Source organism: Scomber scombrus, chromosome 4, assembly GCF_963691925.1.
Source record: "Scomber scombrus chromosome 4, fScoSco1.1, whole genome shotgun sequence".
NCBI classification, from domain to species: Eukaryota; Metazoa; Chordata; class Actinopteri; order Scombriformes; family Scombridae; genus Scomber; species Scomber scombrus.
Genome location: NC_084973.1, coordinates 28,944,087 through 28,968,269, shown reverse-complemented (window position 1 = coordinate 28,968,269; position 24,183 = coordinate 28,944,087). Strand labels below are relative to the sequence as shown.

At 38.7% G+C, this 24,183-nt stretch overlaps 1 protein-coding gene across 1 annotated transcript in view; it reads right to left on the bottom strand.

The window, feature by feature from the left end:
* Positions 1–24,183, bottom strand: part of LOC133979045 (protein yippee-like 1) — a 37,776-nt gene that overhangs the window by 1,488 nt on the left and 12,105 nt on the right. The window contains exons 3-4 of the mRNA XM_062417463.1: positions 5,483–5,526; positions 935–1,043 (exon numbers count right to left, since the gene is read on the bottom strand). Coding sequence (XP_062273447.1) covers positions 935–1,043; positions 5,483–5,526 — 153 coding nt within the window. The remainder of the gene's footprint in view (positions 1–934; positions 1,044–5,482; positions 5,527–24,183) is intronic.

Genomic DNA, 24,183 nt, shown 5'->3' with positions numbered 1-24,183 from the left:
GTCTTAAGTGTGTCTTGTGTCCACAGATGCTTTTGAATAATTCTCCTACATAGAAAAACTCTTTAAAACAACTGTGACCCCCCCCCCCCCCCCCCCCCACTGTTAAACGCTGGCTTTCTAAAAGGTGAAACAACTTAAGAGACGTTACAGTATTTAAAAAAGCACATATGCAAACTTTTATTTACCTGGTCTCATTATTATCTGAGAACAAGCAAGATTTTATAGATGCAAAGAAAATGAAAGTCTCCTCTAGTGACCGAATGACCTCGTTCTTATTTCTAAACTTTTCTGTCTGACGATCTGCAGACGAGCTTTTGTGGTTTCCTTCGTGTGTCTCATCTCGCTGATTCCGGGAGCATCAGACACGCAGGCGAGCATCTGTGTGTCTGATTATTTTCTTGGCCCTGCGTCTCTCTGCAAACCACTTCTGCTTCTGCTTCTGCTTCTGCTTGCAGGGCCTCTCTGACAATCTCTAATTGTTTTCGTCGCTGAAGGAGCGGCTTTAAGTGAGTCCTTGTCTTATACTTTGTTCAGCTATTTTACACCCTTCTATGGTCTTTTCAGACAATTACCGGGACAAGCCTCTTCAAAATGGCCTGACATTTAATCACTGTAGACTCTCAGAGGTACCAGCCTGGCTGTCTGCAGCCAACCTTTCGGCACTGTAATTATCTTGCGCTCTAGGAGACCACAGAGTGCTCAATCTCTGAGCCTAAATACAAACCTGAGCAAAATAAACTGTCACCATGGCTTTAACAAGCAATGTTTTAATGAGAGCAACCTTGTTCTTCTGACCTGTAATAGCATAATTTGTCCCTTTGGAAGCCAGAAAAACCCCAAATAGTTACGCAACAACACAGCGGCACCAAAAAAAAAAAAAGAAGGGAAAGTAAAAGAGCTTAGGTGAAAGTTTAAGAAGCAGCAATTGACTTACATATTTCCAACCCAGGGTGGTTTTACAGTTTTCACAGTAGATATCAGCCACAGCATGTAAACCTGTGAGGAGAACCCGCTCCTCAGCTGGCCCGCAGCCGACATTCACCCTGTGGGAAAGACAGGAAGTGAAGAAGAGGACTCGGAGGTCAAGGACAGCAGCGGATAAACAGCTCAGATCTTTTAATTTAGGGAGTAGAAGTAGAAATACTCATTGTAAATAACTCTCCCTGTCAGAGCGTAGCAGGTAACATGCTTATTTATTTATAATGGAAAATGTGCAGACACAAATAGGTGATAATACCCATATTTCTGAATGTACACATATTATATTCTGACATTTATTTAAGCATTTAAAATATGAAATAAAGTAAGAATGATACATTTAAAAGCAACCACACTGATCAGAAGAACTATTTTCCACTTCTTTTAATCACCATATATAAAATACAGCACCTTTAATTTATGAGATTTTACCAATTTTGAGTATTTTCTTGACTTAAGAACAATTAAAATGATTAAATACTTGTCTACAAGTTAAGAAATATCTCTAAAACTCTTTGGACAGTACGAAAGCTAAATATCCACATCATTTATTCTCTATTTATAAAATATGACACTTTTCATTTATGAGATTTTACAAATTTTGAGTATTTTCTTGACTTAAGAACAATTAAAATGATTAGATAAAAACTGTTTTTCATGTTTCCTAAAAAGTTTTGTCCCTTTTCTTCTTTATTCCTCTTTTCTTTTATCTGATAGCGACATTTTTCTGACCTTATCTCCTGTTAAATGAGGAAATATGCATCTTCCATGTAACCACTGACTCACATATTTAAAAAACAAAACAAAACAAACTCAGTCAGTACCAGCGTTTGCTTCAAAACTTCAAGTAAAACCTTGTTCAGCAAAATATAATGAACTCTCTGTAATTGCTAAACATGATACTTTCTTCCTCTCAGTGAACACAGTGTTGCTGATTAGCTCATTTCGGTGGCAGTTTAATTAAAAAGACCTGCCACTGAGAAATGAATGAAATGAACTGGCTGTTGAACAAATCATTATATATAATCTAAGCTTCATTTTAGATGTCTGTTGAGTCTGATTTCAGCTTAAATGACCATCATAAACATCATAAACATTATCCACTGGGTTTTTTTTAAATCTAAGTCGAGCCTGTTTCTAGTGTAACTCCTGCAGTTATTTGCTCTCTCATGCATCTGCTCGAGCGATTCCACCCTTCAATTCATTTTGGCAGGTAATTCGGACTCAGGTGGCACAAAGCAGCTGCAGCGTGACACCTGAAAATGTCTCAGACCTCTAGGGGAGGAGGGAGGAGGGAGGAGGGAGAAGGGGGGGGAGTAATTTCTCTGTGGTTCATTAAGACAGAGAGCAAAGTCCCCTCCTCCCAAAAAAACCAATCAACCAAAAAATAAATGAATGCTTCGTGGGTTTGTAGAGATGAATGATAAAATGTAGTTTCTGTGACGTGAACCTGAACCTCGCCTATCGAGAGAGCACAAACAAGTCCATCATATCCAGTTTTGCAGGAAGAGCTGATTTGGTGACTCGTAGGTCAAAGCAGGTTAAAACTGGGCTGAGTAAGTTTGAAAAATGAGACATTTTTTTTAGACGTCTCGGTTACATAATAACATTATTTCAACAGCAGTTCAATGACTACATTTCAGTGTGTAGGTAGAACCTGATTGAAAGTGAAATATAGTCAGTAAAACACTCATAGAGGTCTTAAAAACATCACACTTTCAACTGAGTTCAGCCTAATTTTAACATTTATGTTTACATGTCAACCTTTTCATCAAATTTACAGTCCGAGGGTCAGAACCAGCTCGCCTAAGGGTTTAATTTGGCCCATTGGTTGAGTTTGCAAAGTAAAACATTTACACAAAAGTAATTCCAAATTTTCTGCTGCTTCAGAGGTTGTTTTTTTTTACTCTACCCTGACCAGAATATAATTACTCTAAACAAACAATGAATTCATATATTAAACATTGTGCAAAATGTCAGCAGCTTCTATCCAAAATAACCTGAAAAAAATGGATAATATTGTTGAAATTGCTCATTTTTCTTAGGACATCTCAGGCTGTTCATCTATTTTGACAGTATATTATAGTATGGTTATAATATATAGCCTATATTATATATTATTTGTAGGTTATTATGAACTAGTTTTACTGGTCTGGCCCATCTGAGATCAAATTGGTCTGTATGTGGCCCTTGTACTAAGCAGGTGATAGCAGGATGTTGGATATAATGCTTGAAATGTGTCAGTATGTTTACTATTTATTACATTTTGAACTTGTATTTGTATAAATTGCATTTGTTGTATTAGTGTCTACCTGTCGAGGGACTGCAGGTGGAAAAGAGCTAGCAGCTAAACTATTGCAATAAATTTCATGTCCTTGTAGAAGATTATTGGGTTTATTTAAAATACACGCTCCCTGATTTATAAATGTGATAAAATAAACTGAAGCAAATCAGAGCTTTACTGGGTTTAGTTATCAGCGACTGGAATCAGATTGTTCTTGACACCAAAATCTTTTAATCTCGCAGCTGCGTTGCTTTTTCACTCTGAGAAGTTAACTCAGTTGTAAGTGTCGTGTTTGCCTAAAACATTTTCTTTTTCTTTTTTTTTTTTCTCTCTCCAAAAGGTGCAGACTGGGAAATCATTAACAACTCCACCTGAGGGAGGTGAGCTAAGATGGTTTCCAATCATCCTGTGATGCAGTTTGTGTGCAATCATTACACAATTTATACTCCAACGGGAAGATAATATATGTGCATGTCATGCTAACGATGTTAACGTCTGATAAAATGTCTCACAGCTGTTTTATCAGTGAGGCAGTTTCACTTTGACTATGTTTTATGTTTTAAAGCAAACAGTGAAGGTGTCATTTCCAATCCGCTGCCGTTCTTCCTCGTCATTGCTAATTACTGCTGACGTGGGAAGGGTGTAACGCCACACCTGTGTCTGTGCCCAGTAGCAGTCACTGGTGCAGACATATGGATGTGATCCTTCACTGGCTTCCCACCAACAAAAAAAGCAACAGATGGTACAGAGGGTTGAAAAGCTGGTGGTTTGGTTTTGAGCTGCTGAAATCAATCCTGATATGGCTAAATGTGGGATATGTGGAGGAATTCTCAGTAGTATAATGTGTTTGTTGAATTTCATGATAGTTTATTGACATAATATTAAGAATTTCAGTCATTTTTCAAGCAAAAAAGCCAAATATTTAGTCATTTCAGCTTCTCTAATGTGAAAATGTTTCCCTTTCTGTTGACTTAACGTCATAGTAAGTTGAATATCTCTTACTGAGTTTTTGACTTATACTCAGAGGAAACTTTTAATGACACTGCATTCTGGAAATTGCATCACTTTAAGGTGTCGAACGAAATAAATCGATACCAAGTAATATCGAAACGACGATTTGTATGGACTTGCTCACAGCCAATCAGCAAGCCTTCGATTAATAAATATTGATAATTTGAAGACTTTCAAAATGCATTTGTGTAAAAATCAAATCATCTAGATGTGGAGGAGTGGCGGCATTTTATGCAATTTAATGCTTCTATTCACATGATGGGTATTAAATGAAGTACTCATTGGTATCAGTATCATTTTAAAGATACTTGGATTGGTACTGGTATCGTAACTTTTTAAACAATACCCAGCCCTAATAATGTATTTGTTGAATTGTATAATCAAGTATAGAGCTGCAACAAATAGTCAATTGATAGAATATTAAGAATTTCAGTCACTTTTTAATCAAAAAATACCAAATATTAAGTGATTTCAGCTTCTCCAATGTGAACATTTGTCCTTTTCTGTTGTCTAAACATCACAGTCGAACATTTTGGACTAATAGTCAGACAGTGGATGATCTTAGAAATTGCATTTTTTATTCTTTGCATGTGTTTTACAAAGAAAATAATCTGGAGATTGATTGATTATATAAGTATATTTGCTAGTTGCAGCTCTAATGAAGCATCACATGTGATTATACCAACCCCCATCTTCAGGGTGATGGAAACTTTACATCATGTCTCTCATGATCCCTTCATGTTTCACTTCTTTAAAATCTGTACAAGTTGTGCCACAGACCCTCACGTGTGTATATTGTTTTAACAGTTTTACAATTTGCATGTTCGTCAAAGCATAATTCAGCCATACATGTGCCAACATACTTGTCTGGCAGCAACAATAAACAACTGCAGTGTACTTATTTCAAAGACTACGCCAATGAACTGAGGCTGGAAAACCACAGTTAACAAGTGTGAAAGCAAAGCAGCTGGTTTTTAGGAAGGGGGGACTATAAATCTTTAGTTTTGACTCAAACAAACAAACGCACTGTAAACACAGTTTACGACTCTGTCCAACAAATAAGCTACTTGTACAGTCTGCGTGACTTTTATCTACAAGCCCTACATCAGAGACATAAACCAAATGCAAAAATAGTGCAACAAACACAAAGATTTCCCACTGTGGTATGAAAAGAAAGAAGTGTATTGCATTTGTGGGGCTCATACTTACACTGAGTTAAACAGATAGGCTCTTCCTTGACTGCCTTGAAATGACTGTAAAGAGAGAGGAAAAAAAATAATGTAAGTTGACAATAAAGAGCTGAGTGCATGCAGTGTGCAAGAATGTCAGTAACTGACGCCCTGGGGTGTTTTTCTCCCGGTGGCTTCTGTGCATACTTGTTCATCCACCTTGTCAAGGTTCCCACACTCAAAGTTTGGCCGGAGGTAAGAAATAAAAATGAGCCTCAGAGCGAGAGACGCTGATGTCAGAGACAACAAAAAGCGTGCAAACATCAGAGAGAGAGTCTGTCAACAACACGTCAGGTTTGATGACGAGTGACGCTCGTGTTTCTCGTTGAGTTGAATTTCTCTCATTTGCTTTGTTACCGATGGTTACATCAGCAGCGCTCCTCTGACCAGAAAACATTTACTCAAACTTCCAAATTTCTTGCCAATACTTAACTTTCTGCAAACAGCTTTTTGGGAAATCATGTTAAAAAAAAAAAAAAAAAAAAAAAAAAAGCTGTATAAACTTTATGAGCATTTTATTTGCATCCATGAGTTTAGAAAGTCTCAAAAAAAAAACATGGATGAAAGTGTGTTTTAAATAAAGTTTCTTGCCAAAACCGATGACGTTATGTGAAAACAAAATAAAAATGTAATAAGAGTCCCCTAGAGTTTTCCCCCTTGCTGCAAACTCAAGATGTCAAGCTTTGTTGTTGACATGCGATGTCACACACACAAAAAAAAGCTCTGTATATTTGCGGAGCTTTTGCAGCAGCGTCTAGAAGAAGAAGATGAGACTTTAAAGCCTGAACAATAACCAGAATCTGAGTTTTTTGAGTGAAGTGCCAATAAAAGCACAGCCAAGATACAGTTTACTGAGATATATACTACAAACACACACACATGCACACACACACACAAACAGTGATTAAAACACTGAGCTATGATTCAATTACAGATTCAAAACATTGCCGTCTCCCCCACATGAGAACAGACTCAAAACCTTGTGGCTGGAACACACCGAGGATCATTGTGAAAACAAATTGTGTTAAAGGTACCCTGCCGAGATTTCCTGTAAACAAACACAGTTATATTTACGCTCAGTTTTTCCTACCAAAACTCATTGTGTGTGTGTGTGTGTGTGTTTGTGTGTGTGTTCCTTGAAGTCTGACAAAAGTGTTAAATGCATTTCCTTCCTCAAAAAAAAGCAGGAATTAAGATAAAAGTAAATGAATCTCTGGGGGTCGACACAGAGAAGTGTGTTATAAGTAACCGGAGGTCGCAGAGGAGCACATGTGCACACCTCTGAAATTTACAACAACACATCAAACAAGCTGATTGTTTGATTCCAACTTCCCGTCAACTTCCCTGCCAAGAGGATTCGCACTGGTATAAAATTAACATCTCTAAAAATGACAAATTCGAGAAAGCGATGCCAGCTGCTGCTAGCCGACCCCTTCAGCGGCCAGCGGCTCCGTTTTTCTCAGCTTTCTTTAAAGTCTCCCGGTCCTTGCCACACAACGATGACTTTTTTTTTTTTTAACTGCTAAATCTGTGCAGGGTTGCCAACTTCCACTAGTAGGGAAAGGAGAACTGCCACAGATGGATGGTGGCGGCTGTGTTTTGATGATGAATATTAAAAGGAAACATTTTTTTTAAGTTACTCTGAATCTTGTAAGAGACACTTGTAACCTCCAAAGAGGAAACCAACTTATAAAACAGAGATACATGAGGAGGACATTACTATTTCAGTGCTATGGTTTGACCGATAGCCAAACTAGTCAGATACAATCTTGAGAAGTTTTCTAAGAAATGGAAGATTTGAGATATAAGATAGGCCTGTTATTAGCAAGTTCACTAAAGAAGACACCAACTAATAAAACAAAGATACACGAGAAGGACATGCTGATAGAAAGAGAGCAGCAGGGGAGTGAAAAGGAGGAAAAGATGACCGGGGAGATGACATAGTGGAGGAGAAGACCTCAGAGATGATGAGATGGAAGAAGGAGAGCATCACAGAGATAAAGATTTGGTTACAAAACAATATATTAATTTCTAATGCCACCATATCTCTATTCAATACTTATGTGCCACAATAATATGTTTTTGAGGTAAAATATCTTCATTTTGGGGCTTTTTCCAAGCAACGAGGCTATTAACATTAAGGTGGTCCGATAGCCAGACTGGTCACATACAATCTTGAGAAGTTTACTTAGAAATGGAAAAATTGAGATTTCAAGATTTCAAGATAGGCCTGTAATTAGCAAGATCACTAAAGTCCAGATCAGGCTTGTTAAGCAGAGGGGAAAGTATCTGATTGTAGAGACTTATTGATTATTCTTGTTGTTTTGCTGGATTTAAACAGTTTGGCAGTATGTGTATGTTAAAAGTACAATCCTGCTTGTTAGCTATCAGTCTTATTCTTCCCCGAACTTTTTTGTTAGTGTGTTGTACGTTTCCTGGCGTGTTCCCACCACAGATGAGAGGAATAACCTGAAAACTGTTGGCAGGAATGTTTACTGAGTCACAATTACATACTATTAGATTCCTTTTTTTGCCTTTAATGGACATTGTACAGTCCAAAAAGAGGGGGAAGAGAGAGAAAGAGAGAGAGAGAGGACATGAAACAAAGCTCCTTCACTGCTGGGATTAAACCGTCTAAATCTTAATTAAATATATACTGTACAAGAAGTAGTTTAATTATGTGTTTAATGAAAGGCTGAATCCAAACTAAACCAAACAAGTTGAAGGTAATTTACTTTTACTGAGAATTTGGTGATAAAAAAACTCCAAATTAATACAAATCTATGACGCTGCAACTCACATCTGGTTTGAGTAAGACTGCTGATCGACTTGCTTTCAACTACGTGTCATGGTGACCTCACACAGCCATAGCAATCCTTCAAAGTGTTTCGGTGGTGTGTTCATGCCCTGAGAAATGAATGCAGGGCGTTTGCAAGATGTTGAACAGTTTATATCAGGATATGATAGGAGGTCTGCCAACAAAACTGAGCATAAAAAAACATAAGAGTGGAACAATTTGGTTGTCGAGATGTTAGCATTTCACAAGAAACCTTCATGAATATACGAGAGAAAGTCTGAGATTGACATGCACGAGCTTGGTGTAAAATGCCAGAGAAACAGGGTGGGGTCAACGCTCACGGACAACAAATCAATCCTTAATATCACAGCCAAATCATTTGCTGATAACATAGTCAGACAGGATTAAGTGCAAGTTGTTACATGAAAAAGCTGGCTAGTGTAAGATTCTTGCAGCTACAGGACAAGGGAAAACATGTTGGATTAAGAAATATTAAAAGTGCAATTATATGCATGAAGTGTAGGGAATACACAACACGAAAGCAATCATGCAATCACGATAAACACAGGAAGTGGGCTTTATAAATAACCTCACTGTATGTTAATGTGACCAGAGTGCAGCAAAGCCGTCACAGTGGGTGACAACAGAGCCTGGCAGGCTTCTCTCCTCCGGCCTCCGTCATCCTCGGCCCGCAGACAGGCCCCAATCGGCTTTGCTTTTTCCATTGCAAATGAGTGCGACAGATAAGTTTGTGGCTGCGGTTGAGGGCGCTGAGCTAATACCGCCTAATAGGAGCAGCAGCTGCCTCCTTCGCTGACCGCAGACGCAGCACCGGGGGTGAAACCACCACCGCCGCAGAGTCTCAGGGGGACTCTTCCTAGCTGCCCCGGCTGTTCTCAGCATTTGTCAAAAGCTGGAGAAGTTTTATGTTAGATAATAATAGAGGAGTTTGGCTTTAACAGCAAGTGCTTGGAACTGATTGAACAGAGGATTATATTTGTCGCTGTGCTCTGTCCTCTTGTCACTGTAGGTGTTAATGTCTCACTGTTACATCCTCGAGTTCACTGTTTGTGTTTGAAAGTTAAATCTACACACACTTACAGTCCAGAGCCAGGAGACATGTGACCTTTAGCTGCCAGAGGGAACTAGGTCGGTCCCCGTGGAGTCGACAACAAGTCCTCTCCACAGTGTTTGGGGCAGAGAGGGAGAGAGGAGGGAGAGAGGGAGGGAGGAGGAGGAGGAAGGGGGCATGTGACAAGAGCTGGGTGTCATATCTGTGCTTCGCTGTGGCCTCGGCTCAGCCATCAACTTAACCACTGGCAAAAAGGGACGGCGGCTCCGTCTCTCGCTGCCCTTATCTGTTTCCCACAGTCTATTTTTACTTTGGCAGCGTTCTTCTCTGCTGCGAGCTCCACTGTGGATCATTCGGCTACACAAAAAAAAACACATCAGGAGCTCGGAGGATGCTAGTCACACAGCAAAATCCTACAAGATGAGTATAAAAAACACCATATTTTGTATGCAGACAGCAGCCACGACTAAAAGACTCCCAGCAATCCTATTAGATGGCCCCAACAAGATCTGGCAAAGGATTGTTTTCCAAAATGTAGGAGCACACTGAGAATCAGATACAAGATTTTTTTCTTTGTACTGATTAATAAAACATGAGCAAATGAGAGTGTGGTTACCGAGCTCGTTTCATTAAGCTGCCGCAAATGCACTTGTTTTAAAAAACGCTCAGTCCCAAATAATCAATTCTACAAAGCACATCTCAAAAAAATCCCTGAATCCTGTTGACCACACGGGACTGAAGGGGAACAATACCTCGAACAGAGAAATACGCTCCTTTAGACCCAAATACACAACAAACAAATCCATCCTGAGAGGCAAAAAAAGCTTCAACTACACAGAGAGAGAGAGATGGTGTTTCTCTGGTGGTCTCACAGGTAGAAAAAAAACAAATGCATCTGCTTTCACCAGAAATTCACAAAAATCTTTTCATTTCAGTCCCTTTTGAAAAATGTTTCACACAATGAATCAACCCAACTTCTGAAGTAAAGATTAAATCGGAGCTATTAACAAACCTGCTGAGGTCGACTTTTACCATCTGTCTCTCAACAGATGCCAACTGTTGTAGGTGAGGGTTCAGCTCCAACTTAAACCCAAAGGCTACAATTCAATTCAGTGTTAGGTAAGTATTTTTAAGGATTAAACATGTGTTATTATTAGTCTTACACGTATAGTATTTTCTACAGCGCTACCAAAACACGCAACGCTACACGTAGACAGACATTTAAGATACTTAAAAGATCTAATCCTCCTTTGATCGTACAGATTTGGGATTATTTTACAGTCGTTTATCTTTAACACTTAAAAATGTAACATCTGCTGATCGTAAAAGATAATTTATGCATGTTAATGTTATTTCTGACATGTGGAATGACTTCTCTATAATGATTCTCATGATAAATTCACATTTCCATTATTTTAAAGGGTTTAAATGAAGGGATAAAAACACTGGCACTGTGGGGGATGGGGGCAGGGGGGAGCACCAATTTAACACCATTAGGCGTAGTGAGCTGCGGCCGGGGAGCAACACATTATAGCTGGGGAGCAATGCACTGTGACCAGGTGGCAGTAGCAATTAGCTTTGGGGGTGCAACATGGTGGGCTCTGTACAAGAGGACCATATGTAGGTATAAAGGGTTCATTCTTAGGTAACGAAAACTCAACAGTTCTTATTTTCTGGTGATTACACACTAATTTAAACATACTTATGAATATTATATTCCATTTCTGCCACTAAATTCGACACACTGCACCTTTAAGCCAATTTATACTTTCTGTATCTGCATGTGAGGGTCTATGTGTGACTGCACATGCTCACAAATGTGTGTGTGACCATGTCCGCCAATGAGGACGCCTGTGATGGGTTGTACCACTTGTCTTTAATAAGCCTGGTCCAAATTTGTTAAATCTACATCATCTACAATGGACTTTACGTTGGTTGCATTTAGTCTTAACTACGCCCGATCTTAGCGATGCACATCCACATGAACGCCCACACGAGCAGCGTGCGTTACTAAGATACATTATCCAACGGTCTCCTGCTGACTTTTTAAATTTACAGCTAATCATCTCTAATTCGTGGCAGAGTAATAGAAGATCTAAGAAAAAGAAAAGGCAATTTCACGGACATTGAGACAGAAAAGAAAAGAAAATTAATAGAGCTGTAAAGCCGGCAACAAGAAAACCCTGATTGCAAAGCAGTCCAACGTTAGAACAAATAAGAAGAAGCAGTCGACTTGAAGAAAAGTAATGGGGGGCCATAAATGATTACTCAGACTCAGGCAGCAGCCTTGGTTCAGAAAATGATGTACAGGAATAGTGGAAAGACCTTCTGGGCAAGGAAAATATTTTGACTACACGCCTGCACCTGACTCGGAGCAAGATTTACCCCTGGTCTTAGAGAGAAGACGGCTTAATCCTAGATGGTACAACCGGCATATCTATTAGGCCGGACTTACAACGCCAACCTATGACTGACTTAACTTAAGACCTGCTGGTGCAACTGGCTCCCAGTGTGGTATAAAGAGAATCACATGCATCCTGTCCATGTTTCACTCAGGAGTACATCTCCAAAACGGACAAGGACAGGGCTGCTTTGAGCTTAACGTTAAAATTAGCATGCAAATATGGTCACTATGACAATTCAACCATGCTGATATTTAGCAGGTGTCATGTATCATGTTAGCGTGCTAAAATTAAACTAATTACCAGAAGTACAGCTGATGCAGAGTATTTGAGCTGATTATTGCACCAGATAAAAAGTCAGAGGATCACCAAAGTAATTACATTTTTTATAAGGGTGACATGAATGCATAAACCCAATTTAATGCCAATTATTTCAAAAATTGTGGAAATATTTTTCTCTGGACTTAACCCTTACATACTGTTCATATTCTGCACCCTAGCAGTGTGTTCAGGGTCAGTTTTGACCCAGTCTAAGAATCCCCTCATAAAAAACGTTCTTTATCACATTTTGAACCACAGATCTGTTTAAAAAGCATTAATAGCTGATCTGACTGATCAATAAATGAGGTGATTAAACCTTGATTAATGTTTCAGAGAGCAGAGAGAGTGTTTGTTTTTTTTTCACTTGTTTTTGGAGAAAAGACACCTACTATCGCACAATATCATGTCCTATTTTACCTAAGACATGGAAATATAACATAGTAATAATTATTTAAATGTTATTTTATTGGAAGTGAAAATGACAAGAACTTTACGGAGCTGTGGGGTTTATTGTAGAACCATTAGAGTCATCAGTCTTCACTGCTATATCATACAAACAAACGTATTAAAACTATTAACTATTTATTTAACGAAAACATTTGTGGCACCTATACAAAAGTATCCTTTTTTTTTTTTTTATATTTCATTTTCATGCATGTTAGGCCACTTTAGGAAAAATCGTCAAATTTCAGAGTAAAATTAAGACATCTGTGGTGTTTTTACAGCTGTCAAATGTCAATATGGGTCAAATTTGACCCAACCAGTATGTAAGGGGTTAAGTGATGCACCAATTAACCAACCTTATCATCTCTGGAGCCGCTTGGCTATCACAGCTGATAAATAGTTAAACAAACTTTGCTGACTCGGCTTAATTATAATATAAAGAATGTGACAGAGAACACAAACATTAAATCAACTAGTCTGTCAAGAGTCACTCCAGTCACATGTAAACCATCATAGTCTTGGCAAACTCCCAGTTGGAGGGGAGGGGGAAACAAAAAGAGCTAAAAGGAACGGCCTCTGTTAATGGCTAGAAATGAAAAGTGTGATCAATCCATTAGAGAAGGGGGAGGGGGGGGGGGGGGGGGGGGGGGTCTTCCATCAGCCTAATGGGTGGGATGAAGCCAAGATGCTGAATAAAACACTCAGCCGCCTCCTCAGTATTCAGACCTCGTCGTCCTCCGTTCCAGGACCACGTTCACATGGCAAGCCTTCACGCTCTGCTCTCAACTGCTACACACGCTGCGATCTGATTTCAGGACGATGCTCCGATCTGTATCTGTAGGATGTATCCCATATCTGATTCAAATATGAACTGACAGCGATGTTGAGGATATGCGGTGTGCTCAGGTTGACAATAACAACAGATGTCAGATCGGATTTAGTGCTCACACTTCATCTTCTTCTTCTTCTTCTTGTTTTTTAACATGTTTTTTGGTTGGAAGGTGAGGAGAAGAGAGGTGATGGTGTTTTCTTGTCGCTGTTGCGTCTTGTTGTCCTTCACGCTAACAGAGACTCATCCAATTATGACATAGAGGTCTGGTTGAGATAAGAGTTTAAAAATGCAAGTTTCTCTTTCAAAGCTTATCCCTCCTGTTCCCTTCTGCCTGTCGACTATGCAACTTTTGTCCATCCGGGTCAAAACTGACTGATTTTAACGCATAAGGTGTAAATTATCACCCAATTCTATGTTAGGTCTTTTTAGCCAACTTCATATCAACTTATCACCACAGGTTTTACACATATTCTTTGGAAATGATGGTCAATAGTCCTCATTTAAATGAAACTAAACCTCATTTTTGAGTTAACACCTGTTGTCCTCCTGGGTCAAAATTGACACGAAGATGACAGGAGGGGTAAGAGTATGTTGGTCCTTTATATAAATGCTGTAAATACTACACTGTAAATGGAGATATTCAGGAAAGTATAATGAAAAATGTGTTTTCATTCTCAATTATAAACACACATATAAAGAAGGTCTATTGCCTTTTGCTTTTTAAATTGGACTCTTGTTTAATAGCATAAACTGCGACTATCACAAAACTACAGTGCATCATCTTAACTTAATTTGCAGCCGAGAATAAAACAGCAACGTCACGCTCTCTCTCTCTCTCTCCCTCTCTCTCTCTCTCTCCCTCTCTCTCTCTCTCTCTCTGGGAAGGAAGGCTTTCTCTGTGCTGAGGTTTGAGTGTTTGTTCAGTCTGAGGTTAACTTTCTGCATGATTCCTGGGAGTGCTTCAGAGACTGCACAGCCTCTCAATAACATCCCAAATTAAATGGAGGTTTGTTGGAGAGTTTTACTGCAGAAAAAAAAAAGAGAAAAAGAGAAAACTTCTTCTCTGTTGAGGCTCGTTGCAAGAACAAACTGTCAGAAGCTTCCCATATTTAGTTTTGGTGGTTGAAGGCAGGAGGGAGAGGGGGTGGAGGAGGAAGGAGGGAGGGGTGCTGTGCTTGCCATACTTCTTCCTGGCCCATGTGTTCAGGTTAATCCTCTCTTTCGGGCTGCTCCATCTGCATCTTTGCTCGCCGGCTGGCATGCCTGGAAGACTCGGCACATAAGCTCGGTGGATGGACGGGGGAGGAGGGAGGAGGGAGGTGGTGGAGCAGGAGGGGGGGTTGGGACAGTATTTTATACCTGGCTCAGGAGATTTCCACAACTCAAACTGGAACTGCAGGGAGAAAATCTGCCAGAACCTGCAGAGCTTCTCCAAGCACCTTACTGTGCCGTTCGCATGGCTGGGTGATGAATTTCTTATTTAACTGTGCGCACGGTGCAAAGAAGAAAAACCCCAAAAAACTTACAAGAAACATGGAGAATAGCACTTCACAAATTTCATATGGGATAAAATAACAAATCAAACATGGACAGGGTGAGCAGGCTTTGGCAGTCTGTAGTGGAAAACACCAGACTACGGTGTCATCTTCTCCTAAGTAACATAATCGGCTTAGAAGGGTTGATGCTGAAGACCGGGGGATGCTGCCTCGGACTACTGAACACACACATGCCAACAAGGTGTGGCAGAGAATAGAGAGAGCTTATTAATAGATCTGTGAGCAGCATGGTCAAAATTAATATCGGGGTTTATGTTACATTTTTCTTTCTGATTTCCACGTTCACAATGATATGAAGAATGTAAGAAAAGACACACAGATCATTTTAAAGTGATGAAACGATAAGATGAATGACAGATGAACTATTTTGATAGTTGATTTGTTAATTTTCACGCAAAAATGGAAATAAAATTCACTAGTTTCAGCTTCTTAAATATGAATATATTCAGATTTTCTGTATTTTATATCACTATAAACTAAAGATTTAACATAATCAGGATCTGGTGATGGTCATTTTTACTCTTTTTAGACAATTTTCAGACTTACAGTTTAACACTTAATAGAAGCTCTTCACAAATAAATATTCATATTAATCATTAATCCTGTATATTGCAGTATTATAATGCATCACATCAGACAAAACTATGTACAGGGCCAAAAAACGTTGATAACTAATTGCAATTATTTAATTTTACTGTACTACATTATTGTATATTTTGTACTTGTTCTAATACTGCAGCACTAACTAAACAACTTCCTGTATTAGGAAACAATTCAAGGTTTTTAAATAAATTTAAATATTAAACAAAAAGGTTTAAAATGGTTTTAACCCTTACATACTGTTCATATTCTGACTCATAATTAGTCTTTAATCAAGTCATTAATAAATGTTTGATTAATCCTTCTGTTTGATTAAAATACATCCACAATCACTATTCAATGGTCCAGGAGAACATTTTATAGAATATGATGAATATATCAACATGTTTGAATGCTGATTTTTGACTTTGTTTAATAAACACAGATCAAACTTGTGCATTTGCATATATAAAACTGTGTATCAGCTGCACAAACATTTAAAAAATGATGCATTTTATTTCCATTTGACCCTGAACAGTATGTAAGGGTTAAAGATCTGATCTAATTGTTCACTTAGAGCTGCACTGGATTCACTAATCAGGATTTCTACTGTACATCCTGTTAGTTTAAATGTGGACTTTGATATCAGCATTTCGTCACAAGTGGAGCTGACGTAACTTCTAATATGCATATCCAATTATTTAGACTTTGTGCTTTCTGCATTGATTTATAACACGTTGTAGTTTGTGAGCAGGATTTCTCATGTGTACTTGCATGAAAAAAACACAAATGTGCTTTAACTGATGTCATTAAAAGCTCAGAAATGTATCAAACATTTACCCTGCTGAGCGTCTAGCAACCAAAAACTTTGCTTTATGAATAAATATCTGCACTGGACCTGAGTCAGATTTTTTTTGCACCTCATTATTGTGCTAAGAGCGTGCTGATTGTCTCAAATAGCTGCATATTGTATTATAAACAATGCTGTACAAGTTAAAAACATTCAGGTCACAGTGATTTAAAAAGTGCTGACTCATTAGAGACACAATGATCTACATGAATACGTCACAGTCTGTCAGGTTGAGTTGTGTTTTTCCCGTCAGTCCATTAAACTAACAACCTGTCAGTCAGATGTTATCAGGCAGTGTTTGAAGAATGATGTTTTACTCCAACAACAACTTTGCAGCATGTTTACTGTAACAGGTAAAAGATAGACCGGTGCGCCGAAGATCCCTTCATCAAATCCAATTATTGTTTAAGTGGATTATTCAGGCAAATTAGGTCATTTGTCAAGAGTCGCTTTATGGCATTAACCTAATAAAAAAGACGACACAGCCCAGTCAACAGTTCACTCTGTAAAGCAGCAGGATGTGACTTTCTATTGCTGCAGCACTCATTTTTATAACCGTCACATTGAGGTCAGTTACAAGGAAGAAAACTCCCAAAAAATATCCAGTCTGACATGTTTATGTTTAGTCAACTCGAAATTTTAAAAAGACAGCATTTTTAAAAAAAAGTTCAAACACCTGCACGACTGAGCCAAAGGGAGGAAATTAACTCGCAGAGGGATGAAAATATTTGCCAAAACTTCCTTGAAGGCCAACAGAGAGGATTATATACTGAGAATTTTGAGAAACATTTCCACTAGATTGGTTGTTTCCAGACATCCAGACTGGTGCTGAAAGGCTGAATATATTACAGATGCTGTGTTTGGTGGTGTGAGCAAAGTCTGGAGAGGTTTGTTACTGCTAATGCCAAATACGGGGAGATTTTCTGTCTGGCGAGTAAATCTCAGAAGGTGATGTGCCACACTGGCGGATTAATCTTTGCACCAAAATTGTAAAATATCTGGTATGCCTTCAGGCTTTACAATAAGGGGCACTGCAATACTATAAGATTTATCCTCCTCTTAACTGTCTCACACAATCATATCGTCATTTTCTTATATATTTATTGAGTTTTTAGGCTGCTTTTCAACCTGCTCTTTGTATATTTGTATTTATTTATTTATGTATGTGTGTGTGTGTGTGTGTGTGTGTGTGTGTGTGTGTGAGCTACTGGACATCTGAATTTCCCCAAGGGGACGAATAAAGTATCAATCTATCTATCTATCTATCTATCTATCTATCTATCTATCTATCTATCTATCTATCTATCTATCTATCTATCTATCTATCTATCTATCTATCTATCTATCTATCTATCTATCTATCTATCTATCTATCTCATGTTTGTCCCTATATGGTGTAGAACCACACACAGTGATTTTATGCATGTCTAAACAGCGCTGTGAAACTATAGGAGCGTTCGAGATGGTCTGACACAGAAAGCAGAGCAGCGTCTGCTCCGTCTGTGTGTCTACGCATGAGGCATTCAAGTGCAGCGTTGAGTGTAGGTCACCTAGCTTTTGGAAGTGCTCAGAGCCCAATTGCAATGACTGCAGTTCAGTTCAGTTCAGTGAAGGAATGAAATTTGTTACTCGGGTGCAGCAGCATACAAAATAAATAAGAATAAAAATAGACCCTAATATAAATAATTAAATAACCTAAAAACCTATGAAAATAAATAGAGCACATAGTTAAGAAAAACCAAGCAGCATAAAGTGCATCAACTGTTGCATGCAGTTGCAGCAGTGCAAAGTGTGTCAAACAGAGACGAGAAAATAGATGTGTGAAATTTGAAACGTTACACCAAAGATGCAAACAGCTGCATTGATTATAATAAAATCGTACTTTCCTGTCAAGCTCAGATAAACAAATGTTGCTCTGGCCTCTTCTTTAAGTCAGTGTTCAACATGATACCTTATTGTCTCAATGAAATGTGACACAAAAGGGCAATTCATCATTTTGGCTGCTGTAAAATGTGCTTGGCAGATGGATTTTTTTTTTCATCTATTAGCTCTCTTGGCAGCAGAGTCAGAAAGTTAATTTCAGACACTGCCTGACTGAGTTCAATCATATTAATCATAATGCATCTCATATTGTGACTATTAGATGATGTAAAAATAGCCTTGTTTAATATATGGCCTTTACTGCGGGATATAGCACCTATGTTCTTCCTCTTTGAAGGTTAATATTTCATAAAACGAGGTTGTTGGCAGGTCCAGTTTTTATTTCAGTCGAGGCTGTTATATGCAGTGGAGAGCTCTGACAGTAAATTTGTTTAAAGGATTTTTCAAGTCTGTCAGCCAGGAGCCCATATGATGACTGAAGGAGGTTTTCCTCGCTGTAATCATTCATCCTGTTCACACTGGTTATTAAAAGATCCCCTTCAAATGTGCTTTCAGTGTAAGTGATGGGGGGGCAAAATCCACAGTGAGTCCACACCACACAGTCATTTCTGCACCAAAAAATGCATTTAAAAGTTGATGTGAAGCTTATATGACACTTCAGCAGTCTTTACAGTCTTTTTTTGCATCAAATTCCCTCTTAGTGTTTCCCTGTTGAGCTGTGGTGGAAGTATAGTAACAAAAAGAGGGACTCTGGCACTAAAAAGACTGTAACGTTGAAACATATCTACTTGATTTGACTCATTCGGACAAAACTGAAGCTTCATATTAGCCTGAAATAAACTTTGCACAGAAGGAGAACTGTGGATTTGGTCCTCCATTACTTTACATTGTAAATGCATTATAAAAGGATCTTCTAATGCTCAGTATGAAGAGGAGGAATGATGACAGCAAGAAAAAAAAACATGTTTCAGTGTTTAATTTCAGCTCCTGACTGTTGTTTAACCTTCCTGTTATCACCCAATTTTGTGTTAGACCTTTTTAGCCAACTTCATTCCAACTTATTGCCACAGGTTATACTCATATATTTAGGAAATGATGTTCAATAGGCCTCATTTAGATTAAACTATACCTCATTTTAGAGTTAATGCTGGTTAAGAGATACTCTTCCTTTGATGTTCATTGAAGAACAAAACTTCATTAAAAGGCATTCTGTGGTTTGTTTATTTTAATTACATCACTGTGAAAGCTATTTGCATTGTATTACACAAAGCACACTGCAAAATTACTTTTATGCAGAAGGTCTCAGCAAAAGATGCGTGCGTGCGTGTGTGCGTGTGTGTGTGTATGTGTGTGTGTGTGTGTGTGTGTGTGTGTGTGTGTGTGTGTGTGTGTGTGTGTGTGTGTGTGTGTGTGTGTGTGTGTGTGTGTGTGTGTGTGTGTGTGTATATATATGTATGTGGGTGTATGTTGGGAGTTGTAGGATGTTAAAAATATTCTAAAGTCACTCGTAAATAGATCAAATCATCCACATGACCTTAGCTACAACAAACCTAATTATAGCCATCTGTAGCTTTATGCTGATAAACATCTATATACGTATTGGAAGCCATGATTTACATCTGCCTGCAGCAAGTTTTCAATGGTTTTTCTTGTCTAGACAAGATGAACTCGACAAGCAGCAATTTTTTAACAATGCACCACAACAATATAGGCCCGTATAAGCAGAGAACCACAGGCTAAATTAGGCTAAATGTGTTATGTAGCTTTCTAATGTCGACTCTGGGGAACTCCCTGAGACTGGCGGCTACCGTGCAGCAGTAAATCCAATTCATCTACGCTCCCAGTGTCGAGCCTTCCGCTGGTGCTGCTGGTTTTCCAACATTCCTGCTTCAGCCTCAGCTCTGAGAACAATGTGGCGTGACTCTCATAAAGCAAAACACGCACACACTCAAACATAACACCCTTTAACTTCATCAGCCTGTCCCACGGTGACATCTGAGCACCGACACCCGAGCTCATATATCTTGCTCTCATCTAATTATTTGTCACTTATACAGCAACAGTCAGCCGCTGCTCATAATAATAATAAGGCAAAGTCACAATGAGGAGGTCAAAAAGTGCAGCTGAAGAAGAGTTTTACTGGCTGCTGTGAGATAAATTAAAGCAGGAGGGGGAGGAAAGATGAGTTTGAGGGACTTATTTTTTCGAGTTTTTTTTTTTAATATGCCAGTGAAGCAAAAATGTGATTAATGGAACAAATTTACTAGAAAATCAAGTCTCGCAGCGACAAACTATAAATACTCACGGTCGTATGCCTCCATCAACTAGTCAAGCTGCAATTTACATCGATGTCTGTCCTCTGACTCATATCATATTTTTAGTGAAGACTTTGAAGGAATTTAATAAAAGTCACCGCCAGTTTTAAGACGGGCGCCGAGATCAGTGTCAGTATCCAAAATATGAAATATGGTCAAATACTCTCCTCCTGTTCCTGACTTATGTTGTTAAATAACGGCCAGAAAAGTGTTTTTATAGTATATTATGATGTCAAAGTGAAGTTGACCTTTGACCTTTTGTAGATAAAATGTCACCACTTCATTACTTTATCCTATTAGACATGTGTGTGAAACTTTGTCTTAATTTGAGTATGAATCATGGCCAAAAAATGTGTTTGGTGAGGTCAGAGTGACTTTGACTTTTGACCACTAAAATCTAATCAGTTCATCCTCGAGTCTAAGTGGACACTTGAGCCCAATTTAAAGCGATTCCCTCAAGATGTTCCTGAGATATCACATTCACGAGAAAGCAGTACAGTAGCTCAAACATCTAACTAACAACTTCTACTGGATGACATTTCTATGCAAAACTAACTTTGCCTGACATTTGCAGCATTAAACAGAAGGGATGAGAAAAAAAAACCCTGGTTCTCCTAATTATTCTGAAATCGATTCACAAATCAAAATCAATTTTCTAAATGTTACAGACAGCACCGAAAAAGGCAGAACTCAACCGAGAAGAGGCAGTGCAGCATCCAGACAGTCTACAGCACGCACACACTGGAGTTATCTTGTAGTTCATCTTTACAAAAGGCAAAAGTTACAAGCACGTTTTCATTTAATGACTTTAATGACTTTCTACTCCACTCCACTCACAGGGTTGGGAAGTTTAATAGTTACTCTATTTAAAATGTAATAAGTAATGTAACTATTTCAATTACTTCATCAAAGTCATGTAACTTATTACATTTGATGACTTTTCTAATTTTTCTAACCAATGTTTTCAGCTGTTAGGGTAAATGTTCCCATTAAGCACCAAAATCTAAATTCAGGTGTTTTTCATGGATACTGACATGATTTATAAGGGAGATCATTTCTTATAAAGCAACATTTATCTCTCATTTGAAAATGTATTCATTAGTTCATGTAGATTTTGGAATATAAAATAAAGATATTGGATGAAAAAAGGCTTAATTGGTACTGTGACACCATTTAATCTCATGATTTATTTACAAAATCTTCCAAAAATATTGATTTCAAAGAATTAAAAACAGTAATATATGTATTCAGTAACATGTTAAATATTAAAAAATGAGGAAAAAACCCTCCTGAGTAAAATCTTAAAGGTTTGACTTCAGATGTAATCCCCTTTGTAATCATCAACATTTTCATCAGCAACTAATTTAATTACGTATTGACGTCACATCGTTACATGTAACTAGTTCCTCTCCAACACTTGGCCACTCAGAGACTAATGTGCAGTGAACTCCAGCAGTAACAAATGAGACCAGCTGACCTTCACACACTGCAGTATTAAACCACTTAAACCAGCTCTGAGGTGAAGAAAATAACTCAGTGTTCAGTCTCTCACCTCAAAAACCCTGAAGCAAAGGAATGAGAATAGAGCCTCCTTCTCTGAGAATCTGCTTTGAATTTGAATCAAATTGTGAGATTTCCAAAAGGTCCACACTCTTATTAAACTGTGCTTCCGAGGCACGTAGGTACTACTGACTATTTTCCTCAGACACAAGTGCCCTCGAGCTCCCGGCCGCCTCCGAAACCAACCAAACAAACCTCATTTACAAGCCGCCGCTTTAACAGCTGACCTCTGAGTTGGGTGTTTTTGGCAGAGGTTTAATGGTAGATGGTCGGCACGCTTTACACCCTTGCATCACAGCCAACAAATTTACAAGAGCCTTTCCATTATTTAGCCTTTCCAAACTCATTCAAGTCCATGTGGAGTCATAAGACAATGATACTGGTGAAGATTTGCTGCAGCACAGGAGCAACTAAAGCCTCACCGGTACCCTCATAAACCAAAAGTCTCTGCTGTGGGGCAATAAATCTGCATGTATTTCACAGCTCTGGAGGTTAACTGAGGCAAAGATAAATGAGGATGGTCGCCAAAAAGGGTGCATCAGCTTGAATTACGACGGTGTTTAACAATTAAAGACGTTCGAATTCCTCGTGCAGACCTCGTAACACCACAAAATTACCATCTCGAGGCCTCTGATCCGACTGACAGGACACAGTCTGGTGGTGGTGGGAGCTGCTTACCGAGCTCCTCTTCCTGCTTTCCACTAACAAGCTGCGAGCTTCCAAGCCTCAGAGCCGCGGGAGGCAAATGGATTTCGACATGGAGATGGGTGAGCGCGCAGATTGATCATCTTTGCCATTTGAATAATCAGCTTAGCTCGTGGTGAGAGAGCGCGACTCACAGTGGGGTGACACACTGTCGCTATCTTATTATAAACACATAAAAGGTCATCGCTTCAGTCGGAGGGAGACTCTGGTTCAATCTGATAGTTTATAAACTTTACTCACTCTTTGCTCACCGGCTGTCGATATGCGGTTAGAATTAAAGAACCTCTTGGCAACTTTGGATGTTTTTTGTGTGTGTGTGTGGCTCCAAATGTCAACGAAGGGCTGGCAAACTGTTTGGACAATGAGGACTTCAATACCCAGAAGTCCTTTAACAAATTGCACTGTTACATCCTTTAATATGAAGCATCACAGTCTCAGCTCGTACTTCACTCAGGTTCTGATTCATCACTGTCTGTAGGCAGATAAATGACCAGACCTGGCAGGACAATTTCATTTTGGGCAAATGGACTGAATCTTTATCATCCCTCTGTGATCTGACTGTAAAATAAAGTGTGAGAGTGTGTGTGTGTGTGTGTGTGTGTGTGTGTGTGTGTGTGTGTGTGTGTGTGTGTGTGTTTACGGTAAAAAAACAATTTCGCTAGAAGTGAAGATAATCACAGAGGACAGGTTGTGGGAGGATTTGTATCAGATGTGATTCATGGAGGTTCAAAGTTGTATTTCTGAGGATCCTAGCGGAAAGTATCGACTTTTTAATAAGGACTCTGAAGTAGCTTCGTGGTGGAGGAGGAAGTGTAGGACGATGATAAGAGGATCATTCACATATATCCTCATGCTGTTGAGTGTTAACAATGATCTTTGGAAACATATCAAAAAGGAAGGAAACAGAAAATAATAATCATGTCCTGCTATTGTAGATCCAGTGTGCTTTTTTACTCAGAGGAACATCTGAAGATCTGAAGGGAATTTACTTAATTATCCCCTAAAGGATTACTGATTTGCAGTGTGGCTGCAGAAATAAAGAAACATACACAAATTAAGAACAAATTAAGAACACAGTCCCTTTATACTGGTGGAAAATCATAAAAAGGAGCTTCTTATTGTGGCAAAACTTGACAATACATGGGCAAAAACATCAATTAATATACAGGTACAATGATTAAATAACCAAAGAGATATATTACACAACAGACGACAGCACTGTAATAACTTTTAGTATCTGGCTAATTAAGAACAAAAGCGAAACAATGAGATACAACTAGAAGTGTTACAGCTGAGTACACAACAAAAACCACAGAAGGGTTTTAAACTAGAGAAGCACTGTGTGAAACTTTATTATCTAAAACAAC